This window comes from Natrix helvetica, assembly GCF_964273705.1.
Source record: "Natrix helvetica genome assembly, chromosome: 1".
Lineage (NCBI taxonomy): Eukaryota > Metazoa > Chordata > Lepidosauria > Squamata > Natricidae > Natrix > Natrix helvetica.
Genome location: NC_138548.1, coordinates 162,912,928 through 162,933,982, shown reverse-complemented (window position 1 = coordinate 162,933,982; position 21,055 = coordinate 162,912,928). Strand labels below are relative to the sequence as shown.

Genomic DNA, 21,055 nt, shown 5'->3' with positions numbered 1-21,055 from the left:
TAATTTTTAACATGTATCTTTTATGAGACAGAGGTACCAAGGTAAGTGTTAAGTGTTGCTCCCTGTAAAGCGGAGAAGTGTTGTGAAGGAAGGGGGAAATCCTTGTGAGAAAGAAAAGGGAAAGAAAAGAGTTGGTGATGGGGAAAGTAAAGAGGGGCAGAGAAGTCTGAGAACTGTGAATGAGAAGTTCTTAAACTATCTTGTAGGGTTTGTTTTTTCCTAGCTGTCTTTCTCCTTCACAGTTGGAAAAGAACAGAATGAAATAACCAACTAAGATTAAGCAAAGAAATGAAGTTGGGATGGAACAACAAGGCACAAATACTACAAAAGGAGATTCATAACACAACTTCAAACCATGATTTCAAATGAAGGTATGCTGGTAATATAAAGTTAGTTCACTTCAGCAGGTTAATATAAAAAGCATGAGTTAAGCCAAATTAACAATGGAATACTAATATATTCCAAACGGAATTTTTGGGAAATAATAAACTCAGTCTATTCTTATATAAGTACCAGAATGTATGTTAAATCGATTTTTTAAAAATCCAAAGTAAGATTCTAGAACTTCTCTTATTGTTTCACATTTTTATCAATTTATGGTCTAACATTTATAGAAGGGGAGCAACATATAACATTTTTTCTTCCTTAAAAAGCAATTGCTAACAACTGCACATTTAATATTCCAAAATATTTGGAATGCTTAAGAAAAATTCTAGTGATGATCCGAAGAATCAACTCTACCCTACATGATATATTTCACAAGAGGGTGTATATCATAGTAATATGAGCTTATTGCCACTCTTTAAAAACTAAAGTAGAAAACCTACTTTCCATTTAGTAGTTTTTTAAATCAAAATCTCAATTCGAATAAAATATAAGAATAAAATATAAGAATGCATGTTCATTTTAGAAAAGAAAAATAGATTATGGCTTCATAATTTTTTCATCTAAGAGGTAGCAATCCAATTATGAATTAGTTATAAAGCATTTAAACAAAATAATATGTTCATGAACATGAATAATTTTTCAACTCAAATTATTTGAGTACTGGAAGCCTAAATTAACTGGGAAAAGGGGAAACTTAAACAGCAAAAATATTAAATATTAGCAATACTTCCAGCAAAAATTCACACATATTCAAACAAAGCAAGTTGGCATATATTCCATTAACAGGTTACTTATTATTTCTGGCAGCTCGCATATTGAATTTAGGCCCAAACTAAAGGATTACACTTATATACACTATATTGCCAAAAGTATTCGCTCACCCATCCACATAATCAGACTCAGTTGTGAGCGAATATTTTCAGCAATATAGTGTATCTTTTAATACAATCATAATAATATTTCACTGTGTCTCAGTGTTTTGAAATGAATATGGAAGTGCCATAATGTTAGGGCCAGCGTAGTTAAAGCAACATTGCATTAGGTTTACAAAATACACACAAATCTACCTCTCTCTGGAGTCCTTTAGAGCGCCTTGGGTTCTGATAAGTTTGAGGAAAAAGGAGGCTATTAAAAATCCTTTAGAATCATACTGCTAAATACCAGATATGTAAACAGTAACAGAGAAAAATATATTTTAAGCAAAGCATACTTGAATTCCCTATAAAAAGATTAAAATCTATGCTGAACTTGAACATCTAAAATTACCACAGAAAGAAAAAAAATATGGAGGTTACAACTTTACCTGAGAGGTTGCTAAGCCATCAGAGCTTGTACCTGCAGGCAGTTCTCTTTTCACCTCTGGTGCTGTCTCTGGTACTCGCACCCGCACATAGTTAATAAAGTGACGCATGTTCGACACCAAATTATTCCCTGGAAACCAGCTATCGTGGCAACGTTCATGGCCCCCCGTGGAATCCTAATATATCAACCGTAACACATGAAACTGATGATCAACATTGTAGGATTCAGTTAGCACAAATAGTAAATATTTAAAAAATAATATCAATTTCAGCAATACCTAGTTCTCTATTTAACCATATAATAGCACTAAAATATAGAACAATATCTTTTTTTGGGGGGGGGAATACGTTCAAGATCGAACAGAATTTATATTTATTCATGCTGTGCAAAACATTTGGAGAGACATTCTTGGAGTGGTTATGTCACCTAAGGTTTAATCGTGGCTACTTCAAAAGTTTTGAAAATTGTCCAGGAGGTGCTTCTCTTGGGATTGCTAACCAAGTGAAGTCCTCAAATGGGTTGCATGACCCTAATGTGTATCATCTCCCTTTACAAAATACTCAGAAAACCTGGGCACATGATACTTTTACTACATTCCAGAGTCATGCTACTATCATGGATTTTTCTTTTATCTTATCATGAATATTATATCTTAGCATTTTATGTGTCCCAGATTATTGTGGTATGTTCAATACACTTTTTTTAAAAAAAATCCTAATCTACTATTATACACAAATGGAACCAAAAATAATTAAGATAGCAATCTTATGGAATTCATACTTCCATCTACCAAGGTCAGCAATGCATGTTCTTTGTAACCCATCAAAGAGGTTTGTGATTTACTGCTATTGCTATACTATGCCTGTTAAGTGGAGAAGAAATAACTTGCACAAGATTAGTTTGGTTAAAATACTTATTTTTAGCTGACATGTTATATTACTTTTCCTTTGAGCTCACCTTCACCCTTTAAATCCATCTATCTTTACTCAACGAGAGAAACATAAATCTCTAAAAATAAAATACATCACAAAGGCATATACTAGTATATATTGGAGATTTCTCATGTTGCAGAAATAGAACTAAAATCACATCATCCATACATACACACAAGATATTAGCAGATGTGGGGTAGCCCCAATCTTTGCAAATGGCATAATTTTGTAGGAATGATTAAAAATTATCCCATAGTAATTTGGTAACATAGCATATAGAATCTATAGGGAATATAGGTTGACTTGAATGGGGATAATCAACAAAAGTGGCAGAAGAAAACAGAATAGAATGGCTGGAACAGGAGAATGCGTGCGTGCGTGCGTACGTGCATATATATATGAAACCTCGCTGAAACATTGCCAAGACAACCTCAATCTTACACGGGAAAAGACCCAAATACAACAAGACCATCATACCTACACCCGTGAAAATCCGTGTGTGTGTGTGTGTGTGTGTGTGTGTGTGTGTGTGTGTGTGAAGGAATAATGTAAAAGCTTTTTGAGTATGAGTAGGATACTTTCACATTCAACAATTATTTTTAAGATACCTTCACAATTGAAGGTTTAATTTCTCAATAAGAAAACTTAAATCTCATGCAACTGAAACTGAGTTTTCAGTCCAGGTACAGGAGAAAACCTATAAATGGATGAAGAAATACATACTCAGTAGGCAGAAAATATGGCAGAATATAAGAAGAAAGGAAAATTGGAGAAAAATGGTATGGAGCAGCTAGAAATCTGAAAAAAGCACACAATACTGCACCATTTCAACGCAAAGCTCATTTGTTTTCTATCTAAAATGCCGTAATTAGCACTTACCTCTTCATCAGATTCCTGCTCAGAAGAATTCTCTAGTCCCAATTCAATCAAATATAAAACCATGCAAAGGACATGTTCTGACAAATTTTGATGATCCATTAAAATCTATGACAAAAACAAGAAACACATTTTTTACTCTCTATAAACTTTTTCAATGTAGAATTCAGGGGAATAAAAGCTTCCCATTCAGAATTCAATAACTGAATATATGAATGAAAGTTACAAGAAACCTCAGCCACAACTGGAAAAATCCTTTCATCATAAGAATATTATTATTTTTTAAAAAGAGCTAACTGAAAAAGTACATGCATACTAGTAAGTTTAAATATATGTACTTATGTTCAGTTTTTCCTTTGGAAATACAATAAAAAAGAGGAAAACCTGTAAAAGTTTTGTACTGCACTATATTGTGTGTAATAAAAAAATATTTTTCACACCAAACTTAAAACAATGTTGAAAGTAATTTTTAGTTTCAATTCTTTATCCCAGCCTTTCCAATAGTACCTTGTAGAGTAGAGTGAACAGTACAATGTGTAAACTTTTGCAGTGCAAGAGTTTCATGAGTCCTTTATAGCTTGAGTGCAAATGTGTTCGTTTCTTGTAAGGAGGCCAAGGATTTCCATGGACTTTTCCACTCTGTTTTAAACTGTAAAAGACAAGAAATTCTACACTGAATATTCTTTACCTGTAAAAGTGAAGAACTATACACTTGAATTTGGATCACTTTTTAAGCTAAGGATACAATAGTTGGAGGAAAAAAAGAAATAGAAGACTTGAGGAAAGAAGAAACTCAAAAGGTTGACTTCCAATCTGATTTTACTTCGCCTGAAGGAACACATTATTCATTTCACTAAAAAATGAAAAGGTTATATATTTGTGAAATATGGCAGATACATCATTTTGACATATCATTTCTAAAAACCAAAGAAATAAAAACATAGACCAAATCTAGCTCAGAACCATACATTTCATAATATTTTTGCAGTATACAAGAAGTATACATACAACTGCTATGTAGCAGCCTAATAAGGAATGGGCATTGGTTCTTACCTGATACGCCCTTTCTCCAAATGGTGGAGACATCATCCAGGCATGGGAAAACTGCCTTTGAAGTGCCGTCCGCTAAGCCACGCCACCAGAGAGTTGATTTTCGCACCCAAATTAACTGCCATCTGTGGGCCCTGAGGGCCCTGAGGAATGCCTGAGATGGCGAGCCGGCAAAGCAGCTTATCGCCTAGTAAATGGCAGCCTGCCCAGCGTCAAAATTGCTGAAATTTGAAGCTGGAGATCTGCGTTGCAGTGGCAAGGGAAGCGGCTGCTGGCTTGGTGTTCCTTGTGGCCGGCGTGGCGAAGGGAGGCCTCCTGAGCGGCGGGGCTGGAGCGCTGGACTCTCTGGCAGCATGGTTTAGCGGATGGCACTTCAAAGGCAGTTTCCCATGCCTGGATGATGTCTCCACCTACTGGGAGAAAGGGATAACTTGTCATAATCTGTAAATAAAGCAGGTTTTTCCTGGCTAAATTGAAACTGTATATAAATATTGATCAGATTTTAGAGCTTATCCACACCAATGGATTTTCTCTTGACTATATTCCAGCCACAATTGATTCAATATGCAATACTGAGTCCTGCATATATTCGAAGATTATTTCTCTGGTACTTGGTTTAAACACAAGAAATATCCCATTATATTTAGAAGCAGCTTGCAATTCACCCAGATTGGACACTAACATAATATAGAAAACCATAATTATTGTTACTATTTCTGATGCAAAGTGTCTATTTTCCTGAATAAACAGAGTACTGCTACCAACAAACCAGTGTTAAAAGATAAGTTAAAAATTCAGCCATTAGCTTGAAGATGGCTAGTTTTAATTGGTAAGCCTATATTAAAGGAAAGCTATTTTTTTGCCTCCTTTAATTTTTCTGTAAGGCACCTAAACAGAAAATTAATTAATTCAGAGGGAGAGAGGGAGGAAGGGGGAGAGACAGACAGAGACAGAGAGTGAGACAGAAAGACAGACAGAGACACAGAGAGACAGAGAGAGAAATTCCAAATAGTTAACAGCTTCTATTTCTGTTATATAATGGTCTTCCTTTTTATGACACAGAACATATTCCACTTACAATGCAGTATATCTATCCATTGCAGACTGTACATCTCTGCGATAAACAGTTCGGAGAATTACCATGACTGGGTCAAATTCTTCATCCCAGATCTCAGCTGTTAGAAAGAGTCAGAACATATTTACTATTATATTATTAATATTTCATTGTCATAATTTCATAATTCATAATGTGCACAAATTTATAATTTAACTATATTAAATATATAACTATGATAATTTAATATATAGCTATGTTATGTACTATATAGATGGATAGATCAGTGACAGAATGCACTTTTGTTTTTCCTCACAATCTCCACTATCACAACCTTTCTTACCCAATATTAAAACTGAGCATTATTATCCATTATATTGTTTTTTTACACATCAAAAGTCACCATACTGTTTCTTTAAATCAAGTGATTAAGAAAGCAAAAGCACATATCATTCAAACATACTGTACAATTGAAACCATATAACTGGTGTTAAAAATGAAATAGAAGTATTTCTGAACATTGTAGATTGCTTGAAATAAGTTGCAAATATACAGTACATTAATACATTTTATCCTACCTTTAGGTGTATACATTCCTTGCTGCATGGAACCCCCTGCCTCAAATACAGGGGCTTTAAAATCAGCCACAGCCGACAGCATTGATTCAAAACTTAAACTTCCAGGAATAATGCCACTTTTAGGATTAGGATTTTCTGGAATGTTATCATTTGGTTAAGACAATAGCAATCATTAAGAAGATATTTTCTGCAGCAAGGTTTGCCTGTAAACATTGTATTTATCTGTTTAGGAGGAAAAATCTATCAACATGACCTTGTGAAAATGCTGAATTTCACCACAAGAGGTCTCTATTAGATCATTTAAATTAGAATCCCATTCTAATTTTACATTTTAGTCTTTTGAGGATTACAGGAATTAAATTTGTAGTACATCTTTAAACAGCCAAATTTACATCGCTAGAAGAATAATGGTATACTGCACTCTTCTGGTTCTTTGTATACATTGCATAACTTTTAAACAGATTTTTGTTTCAAACTAATACAGAAGATATATGCTTATTTGTCCTGGTCCCCTCTACCCCTACACAGAATTCAAAGCCCAACGAAGACAAGGCATTTTACCTAAATGCCAAAATACACACGAGTTTTAAATCTTGTGTCACTTCTTTAGAAACAAATTGTAAAAGAAGCGAGGATAAAGTGTGATAGATTTCTTACACCAAAACTAGAAAGACTTGCCTTGATGATAGCATTTTGCCAACCAGGTAACAAAACAAACGTTTAAACTTTATTCCAAGGTTAGTGTGGTTTTTGTATGTAAAACCACAAATAAGGATTAACTTGATACAGCCAGCTCACATTCAAAAATTTCATTTGTAAAATAAATGATAGCAAAATGCAACAGAATGCCTGAAATCATAAATCAAATAATTTCATATAACACAAGGATATAAGGTCCAGTAGAGAACTATGAGTTCTGTCATTCATGCAGAGCTGAGCTACCATTTCGGCTCTTAAAATCTCATCATCTGTCATTCCTAGAAAAAAATTCATAGGGAAATTAGTATACTCAAAAACTAAAAATAAAAGATTTGTGTTTACTATGCAACTTTTTAACTAAGTGATACACCTGTTCAAATGATATGATATTACAAGCCCAGTTCTATGTAAGAGACCTTTGTTAGACATTGAGTCCCATTGAATCATAAAGGCTTATTTCTGGATAACACATATATAAAATGCATTGTAAATTAACATTCTCCTCAAGCAGATGTCAACATTTCAAAAGTGGGGGGAGGGGAGAAGCTACTTAGCTAGTGGGAAATTTTCTCCAGATTTTAATTTCAAGTTATTGAGGCATTGTATAGTTAATACGTTATATAATTATTGACTTTTTAAAAATCCCTTACAGACAGTATTTTTTTAAAAAAAAAGATATTTAAAAAGCAACTGTTACCAAGCTTGGGACTTTGAAGTTGAGTCTGTATCATAGGTATATTGATTGTGCTGATTAGATTTATCTTAGCTACTATATTTATTGCTCCTTTTGTTATGATGCTTTTTACATGTGTTCATTCTTTGTTAGTGGCCAAGATTCATATGTTTCAGATGGTAGTAATATAAATAAATGGATCACATGTGCAATTACAATATTTTTAAATGTTGCGTTAACTTTTTATACGCATATATTTTAGTTTTTTAAAAAATAGTTTCTATCCCATCCTCATTATGTGGTCCCATGACCATAATAAAAATTTGATTGAACTATCTAAACAATTAACTTTTACTTATTGACAATAAATCCCTGCATGAGTCAATACTTCCAAAGACCTTTTATGAATGCAGCAGCATATACAGTATAAGAATACAGTCTGATGCAAATGCATTTGATCATTTGGTCCAACATAAGCTTGAATTTCGTTAAATCATCAGAAATGAACTTTTTTCCTTAATAAAGACAAGGAAAGATAAAAAGCTCAAGTAAAGAAGAGCAAACGCTAACCATTTTGCCATTACTGATCATTTTTCCAACTGACACTAGATTTCATCCTTCTATGGAAATAAGTAGGACAAGAAAAACCAAAGCTTTTTTTTTTTGGTAGTTTGGAGTTGGGATAGAACAGAATAATCCTAATGTTAACTTTAGCCCTACAATCTAGCTAAAGTTTAGAGAGTACACCACTCCCCCACTGCCAAACCAGAAAGAAATGTTGGATTTGGCTATCAGGTTGTGCACGGCAGGAGTAACAGGTAGTATTCATCTGCCTAGCTGTAAAATAAACTAACATCTTCTCTTCCAGAGATGAAAGAAAAGTTGGCTGTTTTGTTGCAGGCATCCTGGAGACTTCAAAGGTCTCAATCAATAACAAAACAAACTAAGTAAGGAGAACCAGATTGTTTTTCCAGGATGTCCAAGCAAAGTCAAGAAATACTTCTGCCTTTATCCATAACAGACTGTTGAAAACATTGAACTAAATGAAACAACTGATTTGATGCAGTATTTATTTATAAAAATTTACTGACCAGCCATCTTACCCCAAGGTTTACTCTGGGCAGTTTACAATCGTGAAAGATAAATATAAATATACTAATAACCTAAATTAAAACAAGCCAATCACTACGATCCAATTAAAAATGGGGCAAGGGCAGGTTTGGGGGAGGTAGGATCTGTTGTTCATCGATCAACCATCTCTACTGTGGTGTTCCCCCATTGGGGGCCCAAGCTACAATAAAGCAATTTTCTACAATTCCCCAGTTTTGTAAGTCTTTAACTAGAATAGGTAATAAAAGATTAAGGATCAAAACAATAATGCTACACATATTTACCGTTTTATTAGACCCATGAAATATAACAGAACAGAGTTTCTGCCAATGGGCCACTCAAATTAAGAATTACATGTTGGCTTCCTTAACTATGCCTTTAATATAGCAATCATTTGTAAAAAATAAAAATGTATATTTAACCAGGTTGCAAGAAATAAGAAAATAAATTGTTACCAAATAGTTTGTACCTGTTGTTACTATAAGATATCTGCCCCCACCCCATAATTTTAAATTCATTAAGGTCTGTGTTACGGACACTTGCATAAATAAGCTGCTAAAAACTAAAGCATAGAAGAAAAGACTCCAAGTTCACCTAAATGTAAACGTAGACTTAAAAGAATGACAAGAAAGGTTAAAGCGCCTTCTAACATTGACCTCTCATGCTCCGAATCTAGCACTGTATTCTGATGTTGGGAAGCCATTGTTAAGAGATCAACCACTTTGAACCTATAGGGATAAAAAGGAAAACAAAGACAAATTCAGAAACGTAAAAGTGCATGGGCTTGAAGAAACCTTTGAATTCATGTGACCCAAAAATCTATTCTTGCTAACAACTTGAGAGGGTTATGAAGCTGTAGAAAATCCTACCATCATACCCCCGTGCTATCATATAACATATTCTAGACATTGTATAAAGAATTAGGCCCCAAACAACATTATTAGCTTAATTTGCAAGATCAGCATCCATTTTATGCTATCCTTTTCTAAAACTTCTTGGACCTATCTTGTATTTTCTGCCATTGTACTCTACAGAAAATGGAACTTGGCTGACATACCTTGAAGGTTTCTTCCAATTTGATATGAAGATGGCAAGCATGGGCTAAATAATCCTAACATCTATGAAGGCAAGAAAATCAAGTAACTAAACTCTTGCTGATTATCTTTCTTTAGCTTTTTGCCATTGCTAAGAGCAAGAAATTTGAGAGGAACCTCTATAAAGGTACCCTGAGCAAGAAAAAAAAAACAGCCTAGAAGAAGTTGTCTATGTTGCTAAAGAAACTTATCAGTCAAAATAACATGTGCATTGGGATACGTTCTTTCTCCCAAACTAAGAGGCACCTTCTGACCAGTGTACTATTTGATGTTTTGAGGCATCCAAGTCTGGGATACTGGTAGTTGTCACTTACTCACTGTCTTGTTTAGTTCAAAATTACTACAGTGGTAAAAAAAAAAAGTGTGACCAATCTTTGCATTTATGACTGTCAAAGCATCCTAGTTATGTAATCATCATTTGGGCATTTCACAACCAGTGCACATTTACAAGAGTCATGTAATTGCCATTTGCATGATTCCTAATCAGCTTGTGAAAGCAGAGTTAATGGAGAATGTGGAAATAAAATTGCAAATTGTAGTAACATAGTATTTCATTTAACATGGTAATTTACATAATGATCAAATGGAAAACTATGTAAGTCCATCATAGTTATGTGATTTTCCATCTTAGTGACTTAGTGTCAGTTGCCCATCCCAATTGTGGTAAGTGAGAAATACCTCTATGTAGAACCTATGTAGGAATGTAGCCAACTCCACTAGGTTGTAAACAACCTACAGAGTCTATATGGGAGAAAGAATCAATGACAAAGACTGACGTCCAGAAGATCCTATAGAGGCATAAAGATCCAACATGCAGCCCTACAAAATTCTAGTGAGGGTGGGATTTGGAAGGAATGTTTATGAGATGGCTACAACCATAGATTACGCAATGACACAAGTTTCTGACTTAAGAAATTTCTTCTTGAGAATGGGATTGGTTGTTGTTTTGACTGTGGAAAGTTTCATACAATGGAAATTCCTGGATACATTATTTTTGTGTTACCCCAGAATTAATCTGGTAAACGAATTCCAAACCGCTGCAAAAATGAATGAGCTGATTTCTTATTACATAAGTTTGAAAATAAGTAGGAGTTAAGTACAGGGTGACGCCTTAATAGAAGGCCGAAAAAGAATGTCAGCAGATGTACAGGTGTATGAGAAGTGATAAACTTGGGGGGGGGGGGGGAGATGTTGCCTAGAGCAGTGTTTTTCAACCACTGTTCCGTGGCACACTAGTGTGCCACGAGATGTTGCCTGGTGTGCCGTGGGAAAAATTGAAAAATTCGAAAGATTTTTTAAAAAAATGTCAAATTTTCGCCCACTAGGCGGGCGCCTGACTGTGTCCTGGGTATGGGGGGGGTGGAGTTTTTGACCCCACCCTCAGCCAGCAGGGGCGCCGATTGGCGCTTCTCAGGGGGACACCCTCCACTTTTCTGATGTCCGGGCTGTGATTGGTCCAGACTCCAGCCTGGACCTATCACAGTAGGACATCATCTTCCGACCTCCTTCCCGCCCGAGCACAGTGTGTGCAGCAGTGGAGAGAAGAAGACGTCGCGACTCGAGTCACCAGGAGGACCGGAGCAGGAGGAGACGGACGGAGACCAGGACTCGGCGGGAGTCAGCACTGCAGAGAGACCGCATCCGGATCCAGACCAGGCCACAGGTGCAGCGTGACTAAATACAGAGAGAGACTGAGAGCTGTTGACGAAGAGCTACGTGTGTGTCTTTCTTCGATTCCAGCCAGAATATCAGCTTTGTGTTCAGCCAAACAGGCCCAGGTTGCGCACTGAATAAAGTATTTTATAATTTTTCATATTTCTGTTTACTTACTATTTCATAATAAAGTAATTATAAAATACTTTCTTTGTGTTTATTTGATTCCTATTCAAGAGAATTACTTTATATATAGTCAATATAGGCACAGAGTTAAATTTTTTAACATTTTCTAATGGTGGTGTACCTCGTGATTTTTCTCATGAAACAACTGTGCCTTTGCCCAAAAAAGGTTGAAAAACACTGGCCTAAAGAACAACCAGAGAGTGGGTACAGATGTATAACAGGCAGACAAAGAAACTCCCTAACTTATGAAAATGTAAAAAGAGTCAGTGGAAGATTTGTACTTTCAGACTTGCAAGATTCTATTAAGGTAGCCTTAAGAGTAAAGCAGAATTAGCTCATTGGGTCATGTTTCCAAATAGTGGAAAGGCTGACAGAGAAGTTCCCATTTGTTTTGTTTTCAATGGAAACAGCTTTCCAAATTGTTATAATTATTTTCAGTATTATAGAAATATCCTTTCTAAATAGGCCTCTAAATGAATTATTTTCTTTTGAAAGCCTTAATGGGAAATTATCTCTGTAAATCAGCATTTCTCCACTGGGGTTTTATGAAACTCTAGAGTTCTGTGAGAGGTAATGATTAGAAGAAAAAACTAAGAACATTTTTTTAACTGTGAACCATGCGATGCTCACACAGTGGTGGGAATCTTTATCCACCGCAACTCAGCTTCCAACTTGATGGTTTAATGTACCGTATTTATTCGGGTATAACGCGCACACGTGTATAACGCGCACCCCTAATTTTCGATTAAAAATCGGTATAAAATTTTGTTTCACACCAAGCATTGTAATTGACAAAAAAACGTTGTTGAACACGTGCGGCCATGATAAAAATCAGCAGGTCGTCTTCTGTGCCGTCCATTTTATTGCTGATGCCGTAACGTGTGAGCGAGGCAAGGAAATGAAGCGGCGACCATACAGCGGATAATAAGAATTCTCACCCCCAGTTCGGGCCGCCCACTGTACGCGATGAGGGGACGTTTTTTTTTTCTTCGCCCTCGCGTACAGTGAGCGGCTGCAGCCCGGAAAAGGCGCAGTGCGAATTTACAATTCGCCTGCGCCCTCAATGGACCGGCCGCCACTGCCACCCCACCCCAGCCCTCGTTTATAACGCGCACCCAAACTTTGATTTCTTTTTTTTGGTAGAAAATTTTGCGCGTTATACTCGAATAAATACGGTAGTTGCAAAGGTTTAGGGAGGGGCTCTATTTTGAATATTTCAAATTTGTTTAGATAGTTTCTTTCTTTTCCTCACATCTATAGAGTTTACAATTTTAAGAATGTGTACTGTGGACGTATTAACTGGATGTATATTTGTTGGAAATTGGCTTTTTTTGTTTGTTGGTATACAAGCAGAATAAATACAGGTAGTCCTTGACTTACAACCACAATAGAGCCCAAAATTTATGTTGTTACATGAGACATTTTGAGTGAATTTTGCCCCATTTTACGACCTTTCTAACCATAGTTGTTAAGTGAATCATTGCTGTTAGTAGCACAATTAGGAAGTGAATCAGGCTTCCCCATTGACTTTGCTTGTCAGGAGGTCACAAAAGTTGATCACATGACCTCCGGGACGCTGCAACCGTCATAACTATGAGCCCGTTGCCAAGCATCCAAATTTTGATCATGTGACCATGGGGAGGCTGCAATGGTCGTAAGTGTGAAAAATGGTCATAAGTCACTTTTTTTCAATGCCGTTATAAATTTGAATGGTCACTAAACAAACTGTTGTTAAGACGAGGACTATTTGTAGATTATTTTTTTAATACAAAATAATAGCATCTTACCTTTCAAAAACTGAGGAAATAAAGTAATCGGGATCAAGTCGAGAAGCACAAACCTTCAGAGAAAAAGCACACACGCACATATGTTAGTTATCATATTCAATTATGTACTGACACTAAACAATGGAGTCAAAGAGAGTGTTGACCTACCTGTAACAGATAAATGTCAGGATCAATCATAGAATTACAGAAGTGGGACTGCACATACGTCATGGCTTGTCCTTTAATCTGCAGGCCGTTCCTTACCCACATATTACTATGAATTTCAGAAAGGCTTGCCTACCAAAATATGGGGGGAAAGTAAAACAATTTCCACATTATTATATTTTATAATTGTAGATAAGCATGTGATCTAATGACTATGTGTGTTGCTTTTATTTTCTGAAAATACAGTCTTATATTGAGTTATACAGTTTTTGCAGCAGATCTCCATCAGGATTGAAACCTATCAAAATATTGGTTCTTTTTAGGACCACATATGTATGCTATCTCAAGAAAGTAGCAACATATCTAAGTTCCTTTTTTATGCTTTAGTGCAATGATTGCTATCTTCAGCTCGTAGAATAAACTTAAACATTCAATAAAATAAAGTGGTAGTACTGATAGTACCTTGCCTATTTTTCTTGTATTTTTCTCTTGCTTTTGTTTCTTGTAAACTACCATTATCTAGCAATTTGTCTTTCTTTAATGTGCTCCTTAGGAACACAAATATAAATTGAAACATAATAAAATAAAATAAAAATGCTTTGATGTAGTGACGAGAGTTTGATAAATACATTCAAGTTGGACAGCTAGAGTCATACATTCAGCTATAAAACAACTGCAATTTAGACTAAAAAATTTAGTCTTCCAAGGACTCATGCTGGAGCCTATCCTTAAGGAACTTCTCTCTAGCAGAGTGTGAGCTGTTCTGTGTGTGGTATTTATAAGTGCCTGTTGTACCCCCACACAGAACAGCTCACACTCTGCTAGAGAGAAGTTCCCTGAGGATGGGCTCCAGCACAAATCCGAAAGCTTGGAAGATTAAAACTCTGGTCCCGATGATCAACCCAGATTGGATCCTGTAACATTATCCTGTATTCCCCTTCGTTCATACAAATCAATTGCTTCCAGTGAATCCTAGGCAAATTGAATACTGGTGAAATTTCATCAGTGATCACTATTTGGCACCTCTCAAAAGTTTACATAATAGTATGCTGAGATAAGAAAACATTTACCTGAATTTGAAGTGGATGAACCATTAGTTTCATCAACATCTCCTGGTCTGGAAGAAGAGAATCTAAATCTAGCTCTTGACATTTAACAGCCTATAAATAAAGTAAGTGCATATTTTATCTTCATTTAATCTACTTGTAGAATGTTCAATTTTACTCTGCAAAAATGATTTACCTACCTTACTCAAAAACATAGCATAGTAACGATGCAATGGGAGATGAAACGTAACCTGATTAGGAGTTGGCTGCAAAAAAAGGACATTAGATTATTAGTAAGAAATTCAACTTGGGGATTATGACAATAGTTTTCTGGACTTGAGGAAACATTCCTAGTCGGAACTCAATTTTGTCCTGAAAATCAAGGTCACTGAGTACCCCCCCCCCCCTTATTGATGTTTTCTGAAACATTCAATTCATAAAATGTGTCTTTGAAGCACTCGGTAACATAAAAATGAATTTGAAGGGAAAATCTGATAGTGGGCAAGTAAGGATAAATGCTATGTAAGAATTTGGGGGGGAAAACCTTTGCGAGTGTATTTGTCATTTCATTAATAAAGATCCTTTACAAATCATGCAATAGAAATCACAGCATCTTCTAAAAGGATCTATGGCTTGCAATGTGTAACTGCTCTCTGCACAGACAGCCCACCAACTCTAATTACAAGCATATTACTGATTTACCTAAATATTGATTGTCTATATTTTTAATTGAATATCAAGGATAAAACTCATCTCAATTTCAGCACATCCCAAAGAATTTATATCTTCAAATATTTGTGAGGGCAGAAAATTCTGATTTGCGCCAAAAAAATATTAAAGGTGAACTGGTAAGCAAGAAATGTAGGCTAAAGGGGGAAAACATCATTACATGTAATTCCAAAATTATATGACATTATATGGTATGATACGATATTCAAATATCAAATTAAATATACAGGATATACCCACCTCATCTACAAAGTTGATTGCATCAAACCAATCCTGAAGTGCTTCTAGGCAGTATCTAACAACATTTCGTGTGTACTCTTGCGTCTCCTGAAGTGAATTACAAATGTTGCACAGACTGAAAAAAACAAAAACTTGTAGCACTTCAAAGACGTAGTAAGGTAAACGCAGTGGGGCTGCATCTTCCATGTTTCTTTCTTGTTCCCCTAATGTGCCTTGGATTTACAGAGTTCCACTCATGGGAAGATTAAACAGAAAGGTGGGGGTTTTTTTGCTATTACTTCTCACTTAACAGTGGCTGGAAAGGTTGCCCCCAAAAGTACCTTCTTTACACTACTGTAGATAGGGAGAGGGACTTTGCATGAAAAGTATGTGGGGGGGGGGGGACACCCTCTCTGCTTCTCTCAATTCTTTCCATGAACAAAAAGAGGATTTGCATTTAAAAGAAAGCCCAATGCCAATATTGGAATCAAGGAAGAAAGCAAGACAGTGTTACAGATTTCAGGAAAAATAAGAAACAATTATGCATAACCACAGACTTGTTCTTCACACATGTTGGGAATCAGCCAATATTCCCATAAATTATATTCTCGTCTTTCTTGGCTTGAATTTCTTATAGTTGTGTCTTATGGCTGAATGGCTCTTTCTGATCAGATATTCAGGCCAACTGGAATAAAATATTGTATTGGCCCAACGGATAACAAGATTCAATACTTAACACAGGTTGATGTTTGAGTTGACCCAACTGCATCCTGGATTTTAAAATATACAATCATAAAGATCCACAAGAGGGGAGGTGGGAACCATAGCTCAACTTACCCTGATTTTGCAGTGTGAAAGTAAGCCCCACATTGGTTGAGCACAGGCCTCAAGTTCAGCAGCAAAAGCAGCATAGTACGTCTGGGATTCAAACTCAACATGTTCATTAAGCTCTCTTTTATTTAAATTCATGCCTTAAAAGATTGAGACAACATTGTATACTTTAGCTATGAATAATAATGCATGTTTCACACTATTCAATAAATCTGCTGCTAGCTATTTACAAAAAACTGTTTCAGGCATGCATTAAACAACAAAGTTAGTTGTCAAACATGTGTGGGATAAGCATTAAAAGCAAGGAAAATGGCCAGGCAGAAAATAAAAATTTGAAGCTTAATCCTTTTACAGCCCATGTTCAGTGCAAACTGACCTTACAACAGTTGGAATACTGTTCTAATTGTAGAAGCCAATTTAACTTCATTAATTAATTAATTACAATATTTGTAACAGCTTTTGAAAAATAATCATTATAAACTCCCTCCATATATGTTTTAAAATGTTCTGTCAAACCGTTTCTCTATTCAAAAATAATGTGTTTGAAATGAAATGAAAGCATCACATACCTTGAAAAAATGACACAAAGTTCATCCATGTTACCAGCAGCCTGTGATCTTCTAAAAATTTCTTAGCCACACTTTGATGCGAAAGGATATTAATAAAGTCACTGACAAGTGGCCAGTAAGTATTGTTTTTTAACAGTGCTTCTCCACAGTTCACAACTACATGTAAACTGTTTTCCTCATCTAAAAGTAAAAGCAAATGTTAACAATGTGTTAAAGATATAATAGTTAGATAAAGGGACATATATTAAGGATATCTAGGGAGACAGAAAACATGCTGTTATTCTACTTCAGTGCTGATAGTACACCAATAGCAAATTCTCTTGGAACCAAACAATGAATGGGATGGATTTAATAGCATCTTTTCCAACATTACTTCAAATGGGAGAAGAGGGAGTAACCATAGTATCCATAGGGGTTCGTAGCAAAACTTGACTTATCCTTGCTCGATGATGGCCAATATTCAGACATCTCCAATAAATACTAGCAATCAGAGGAATATTTGAAATGGTCCCCAAAAGCTATATTAGGATTGGTGATACTAAGAGGTAGATAGCTGAAAGCAACATCTGAAAAAGTCCACAGGCCTTCTATATTCCTATCTGAAACAGTGTGAAGTGGACAATGCTGAGACAGAAGTTGCTATTGACAATACTTCAGTAAAACATGGTTCTGCTTCTGGTATTGCAACTTCATCAGGGGTGAAAAGGCATGGGCTATAGATATTTGATGAAAAAGAATGAGGTTGGATTACAGCCATACTTAGCCATAATCTTTTTTAATCCTATGCAGCTCATATCAGACTTTCGACAGAAGAAAATCCCTTCCCATCAAAGGAAATCTTCGTAATTTGGTGATGCAAAGCTACTGCCAGGCTATGTTGGAAACCTATTCACAGAAACCAGAGTAACCAGGTGCTTAAGATTTAGAAAGGAAATGGGATAATAAGCTGTGCCTCCATGTATTTGTGCAGTGGACCAGAAAAGAATCCTTTTTACTTGCTTAAAAGATTTAACTAGAGAAGTTGGATCGTTTCACATGGGGCAGAACCCATTTGATTGAAAGTATAAATGTTATAACAGAACAGTATCCAAGTCTCTTAAATATCCTGAAAGCAACATGATGACCTCAACAAATGATGGATTTCAATTTCCTTAATTCCACCTAGCATGGACTTACTAGAAGTAAAATCCAACAATTTTGAACAGCATTGTTCAAATGAGAAAAATTATCATAAAGCAAGATACACACTTACCTTGTAACTCACTTTTAATAAGGCAACTCTCCATCATATATAGAAGGACAGTAACCATAATATCAAGCAGTTGGCATTCTTCTGTCACTTGGCGTGCTAATTCCTCATTGCTGAATAGCTGGACGCTAATGTGTACGATTCTGTTAGACATGGTATCAGATTCATGGCTTTTCTTCAGTGTTTTCATAATAAAAGCATAATGCTGCACAAATGTTTTAGTAAAAGCAATCTGTAATGTATAAAACAAATATTAGTGTTACAATTTGCTCTTTTCATATATGTCACAGTATGTATGCACTGTATGTATTGCTTCAATTATTTTACACCAATCTGGCTGATTTTGAGAGGTTTATAAAAATCAAACATCAATAATAAAAATAATAACAACTCAATATACAATACCCACAGCACAATTTCTCAATGAAGACCACATTATAATTCATTCTATCCTTCAATTCATACCTTCAAAATAGTCAGGTCTGACAAGCTTTTCAAAAGGTCATAAGAAAAGGGGCCAACCTCACCTCAAAGGCCACCCTATTACATGGGAAGGAAGCTTTGATATCTAATTCTCTCACGGTTATGTGGTCAGAGAAAACAATATATTGCTTGATAGTGAGATGAGCAGCATATAAATTTAATGAATAAAAATAAAATTTAAAAATATGTCAAATATATTTGTTGAAAAGTAAAGGGAAAGTGGAAAAACACCACTGCTCAAAATTGGGAGCCAAATTGTCCACTACATTATTATGGAGAATATAAAATTTAAAAAAATACTTTAAATAGTCTTTCTATATATATGTTGCAGATAATGTTTAGCCAAACACGACACAATTTCAATATTTGGAGTCTCAAACTCTTCATCTCACTGATCCCTTCAAGAATTTTCTGACTGTTCACTGATCCCCCTCCCTATACTTATTATACATGTATGAAAATAATTAAATACTAATTTAATTGACGGAATTATGAAAAGTAGTAGGAATAAAATGAGCTCTTTAGTCCCATTGACCCTTTGATTTTGATTGCTTTGTGGGAACCTTACTGTATAAAGTACAAGATCAAACGCAACGTATTTCTGCAAATTTCAGTGCATGCTCACTATTTACACGCGGTTCATTTCAAATTGAAAATAATTAATATGACATGTATTAATTTGGAAACACTTTTAATATGCATTTTGTAGCAGTCCCTTTGGCGAAATAATCATTTTCAAATGTTTCCTATAGCTAGCTAAGAGTCTGTCTATTGTTGCATTTAGAGTTTATCCCCCCCACCCACAAGTCTTTTTTGCAGAACTCTTCTACTCAAAAATATTCTTAGGTCTCTTTACATGCACTGTGTATTTGAGATCTCCGCATAAATCTTCAATAAGCTCCAAGTCTGGGGACTATGAGGCTTTTTTCCAAAACCTTTACTTCTCTTTCCTGGAAGATCTTCATGATTGACTTGAAAGAATGTTTTAGATTGCTGCCTTGCTGAAATATCCAGCCTCTTTCCAGATTCAATTTCTTCAGTTTTAGCACCATTTTGAAGAGCAGCTCCACTGCAGTAATCTAGTTAGAAGATTACCAAAGAGTGGATAACAGTAACAAAATTCTTTGCCCAGAAAGGTTCTTAATCTGCCTAAACTAATTAAAAGTGCTGTTTGCAGTGGAAGCTCTTCTAAAGGTAAAGGTAAAAGTTCTCCTCGCACATATGTACTAGTCGTTCCCGACTCTAGGGGGCGGTGCTCATCTCAGTTTCAAAGCTGAAGAGCCAGCGCTGTCCAAAGACGTCTCCATGGTCATGTGGCCGGCATGACTAAATGTTGAAGGCGTTACCTTCCCACCAAAGGTGGTTCCTATTTTTCTACTTACATTTTTACATGCTTTCGAACTGCTAGGTTGGCAGAAGCTGGGACAAGTAACGGGAGCTTACATCACTCCGTTACGTGACACAGGGATTCGAACTGCTGAACTGCCGACCTTCTGATTGACAAGCTCAGTGTCTTAGGCACTGAGCCACTGTGTCCCTGGAAGCTCTTCTAGTGACTCTCAAATCTCACATTCCAAATTGCAATTCTAATTGTTTACAGAAATATAACCCTTCCCCAAAGAATATTTTAATCACTCAGTGAAGGAGCATTAACTACTCAGTAACAGGAAGTCCTGCAAGGCAGAAAAACCTCTTCCTCCTCTGCACTTATTACATTTGCAGATTGCTACCCAGCAGTTTTGTTCAGGGTCTGTCTGTTTATTTCTCCTTTGCTGTTGTTTTTTCCTTTTTGCCTTTAAGTCAATGTTGACTCATAGTAACTACCTGGACTAAACTGCAGTTTTCTTGGCAAGATTCTCAGAAAGACATTTCCTCTTTGGGAAGATCTGGGAGGTTATTAATACTTATTTATAGGAAAGGATCATGCTTGCCCCTTAGGAAACATTTGCCTTTTTAAGAAAAGGTTGCTGAGAAGATGGTATGGAACAAGTTACAGAGCATCCTAGAAGACTGTCAGAATTCAGGCACAAAAACAGCATTAGACGGTCTGGAAGAATATACCCTGCTTGGTTCTATTAGGTCTCTTGGCAGTATTCCATAGTATTTACTATGGAATAATTCTGGATCACCTCCCAGGGTTGGGAGCTGGGGTCTCTGTTGATAGGGGGGGGGGGTTGTATCTGAGTGTTTTGACTGATGAATATGGAAGGGAACTGTTCAAGTCTATGGGAGATCCAATGTTGAGTTCCATAAGGCTCAGGGCTCTCCCTCATGTCATTTAACATTGACATGAAATTACTGTAAAGAATCAGCCATCAGTCTGGGATGACACCCCAATCAGAAATACAAAGAAGATCTTGAATCAGTCTGAAGGCTGTAGGAATCTGGATGAGGCAAAATAAAT

General features: G+C 35.9%; 1 protein-coding gene across 4 annotated transcripts in view; it reads right to left on the bottom strand.

The window, feature by feature from the left end:
- Positions 1-21,055, bottom strand: part of UBR3 (ubiquitin protein ligase E3 component n-recognin 3) — a 101,103-nt gene that overhangs the window by 57,146 nt on the left and 22,902 nt on the right. For all 4 annotated transcript variants that reach the window (XM_081971069.1, XM_081971068.1, XM_081971070.1 and 1 more), the window contains 15 exons: positions 18,172-18,400; positions 16,920-17,099; positions 16,357-16,490; positions 15,541-15,627; positions 14,772-14,837; positions 14,596-14,685; positions 13,529-13,657; positions 13,382-13,434; positions 9,256-9,389; positions 7,071-7,156; positions 6,180-6,321; positions 5,626-5,722; positions 4,005-4,146; positions 3,501-3,605; positions 1,691-1,864 (listed from right to left, as the gene is read on the bottom strand). In XM_081971069.1, coding sequence (XP_081827195.1) covers positions 1,691-1,864; positions 3,501-3,605; positions 4,005-4,146; positions 5,626-5,722; positions 6,180-6,321; positions 7,071-7,156; positions 9,256-9,389; positions 13,382-13,434; positions 13,529-13,657; positions 14,596-14,685; positions 14,772-14,837; positions 15,541-15,627; positions 16,357-16,490; positions 16,920-17,099; positions 18,172-18,400 — 1,848 coding nt within the window. The remainder of the gene's footprint in view (positions 1-1,690; positions 1,865-3,500; positions 3,606-4,004; positions 4,147-5,625; positions 5,723-6,179; positions 6,322-7,070; positions 7,157-9,255; positions 9,390-13,381; positions 13,435-13,528; positions 13,658-14,595; positions 14,686-14,771; positions 14,838-15,540; positions 15,628-16,356; positions 16,491-16,919; positions 17,100-18,171; positions 18,401-21,055) is intronic.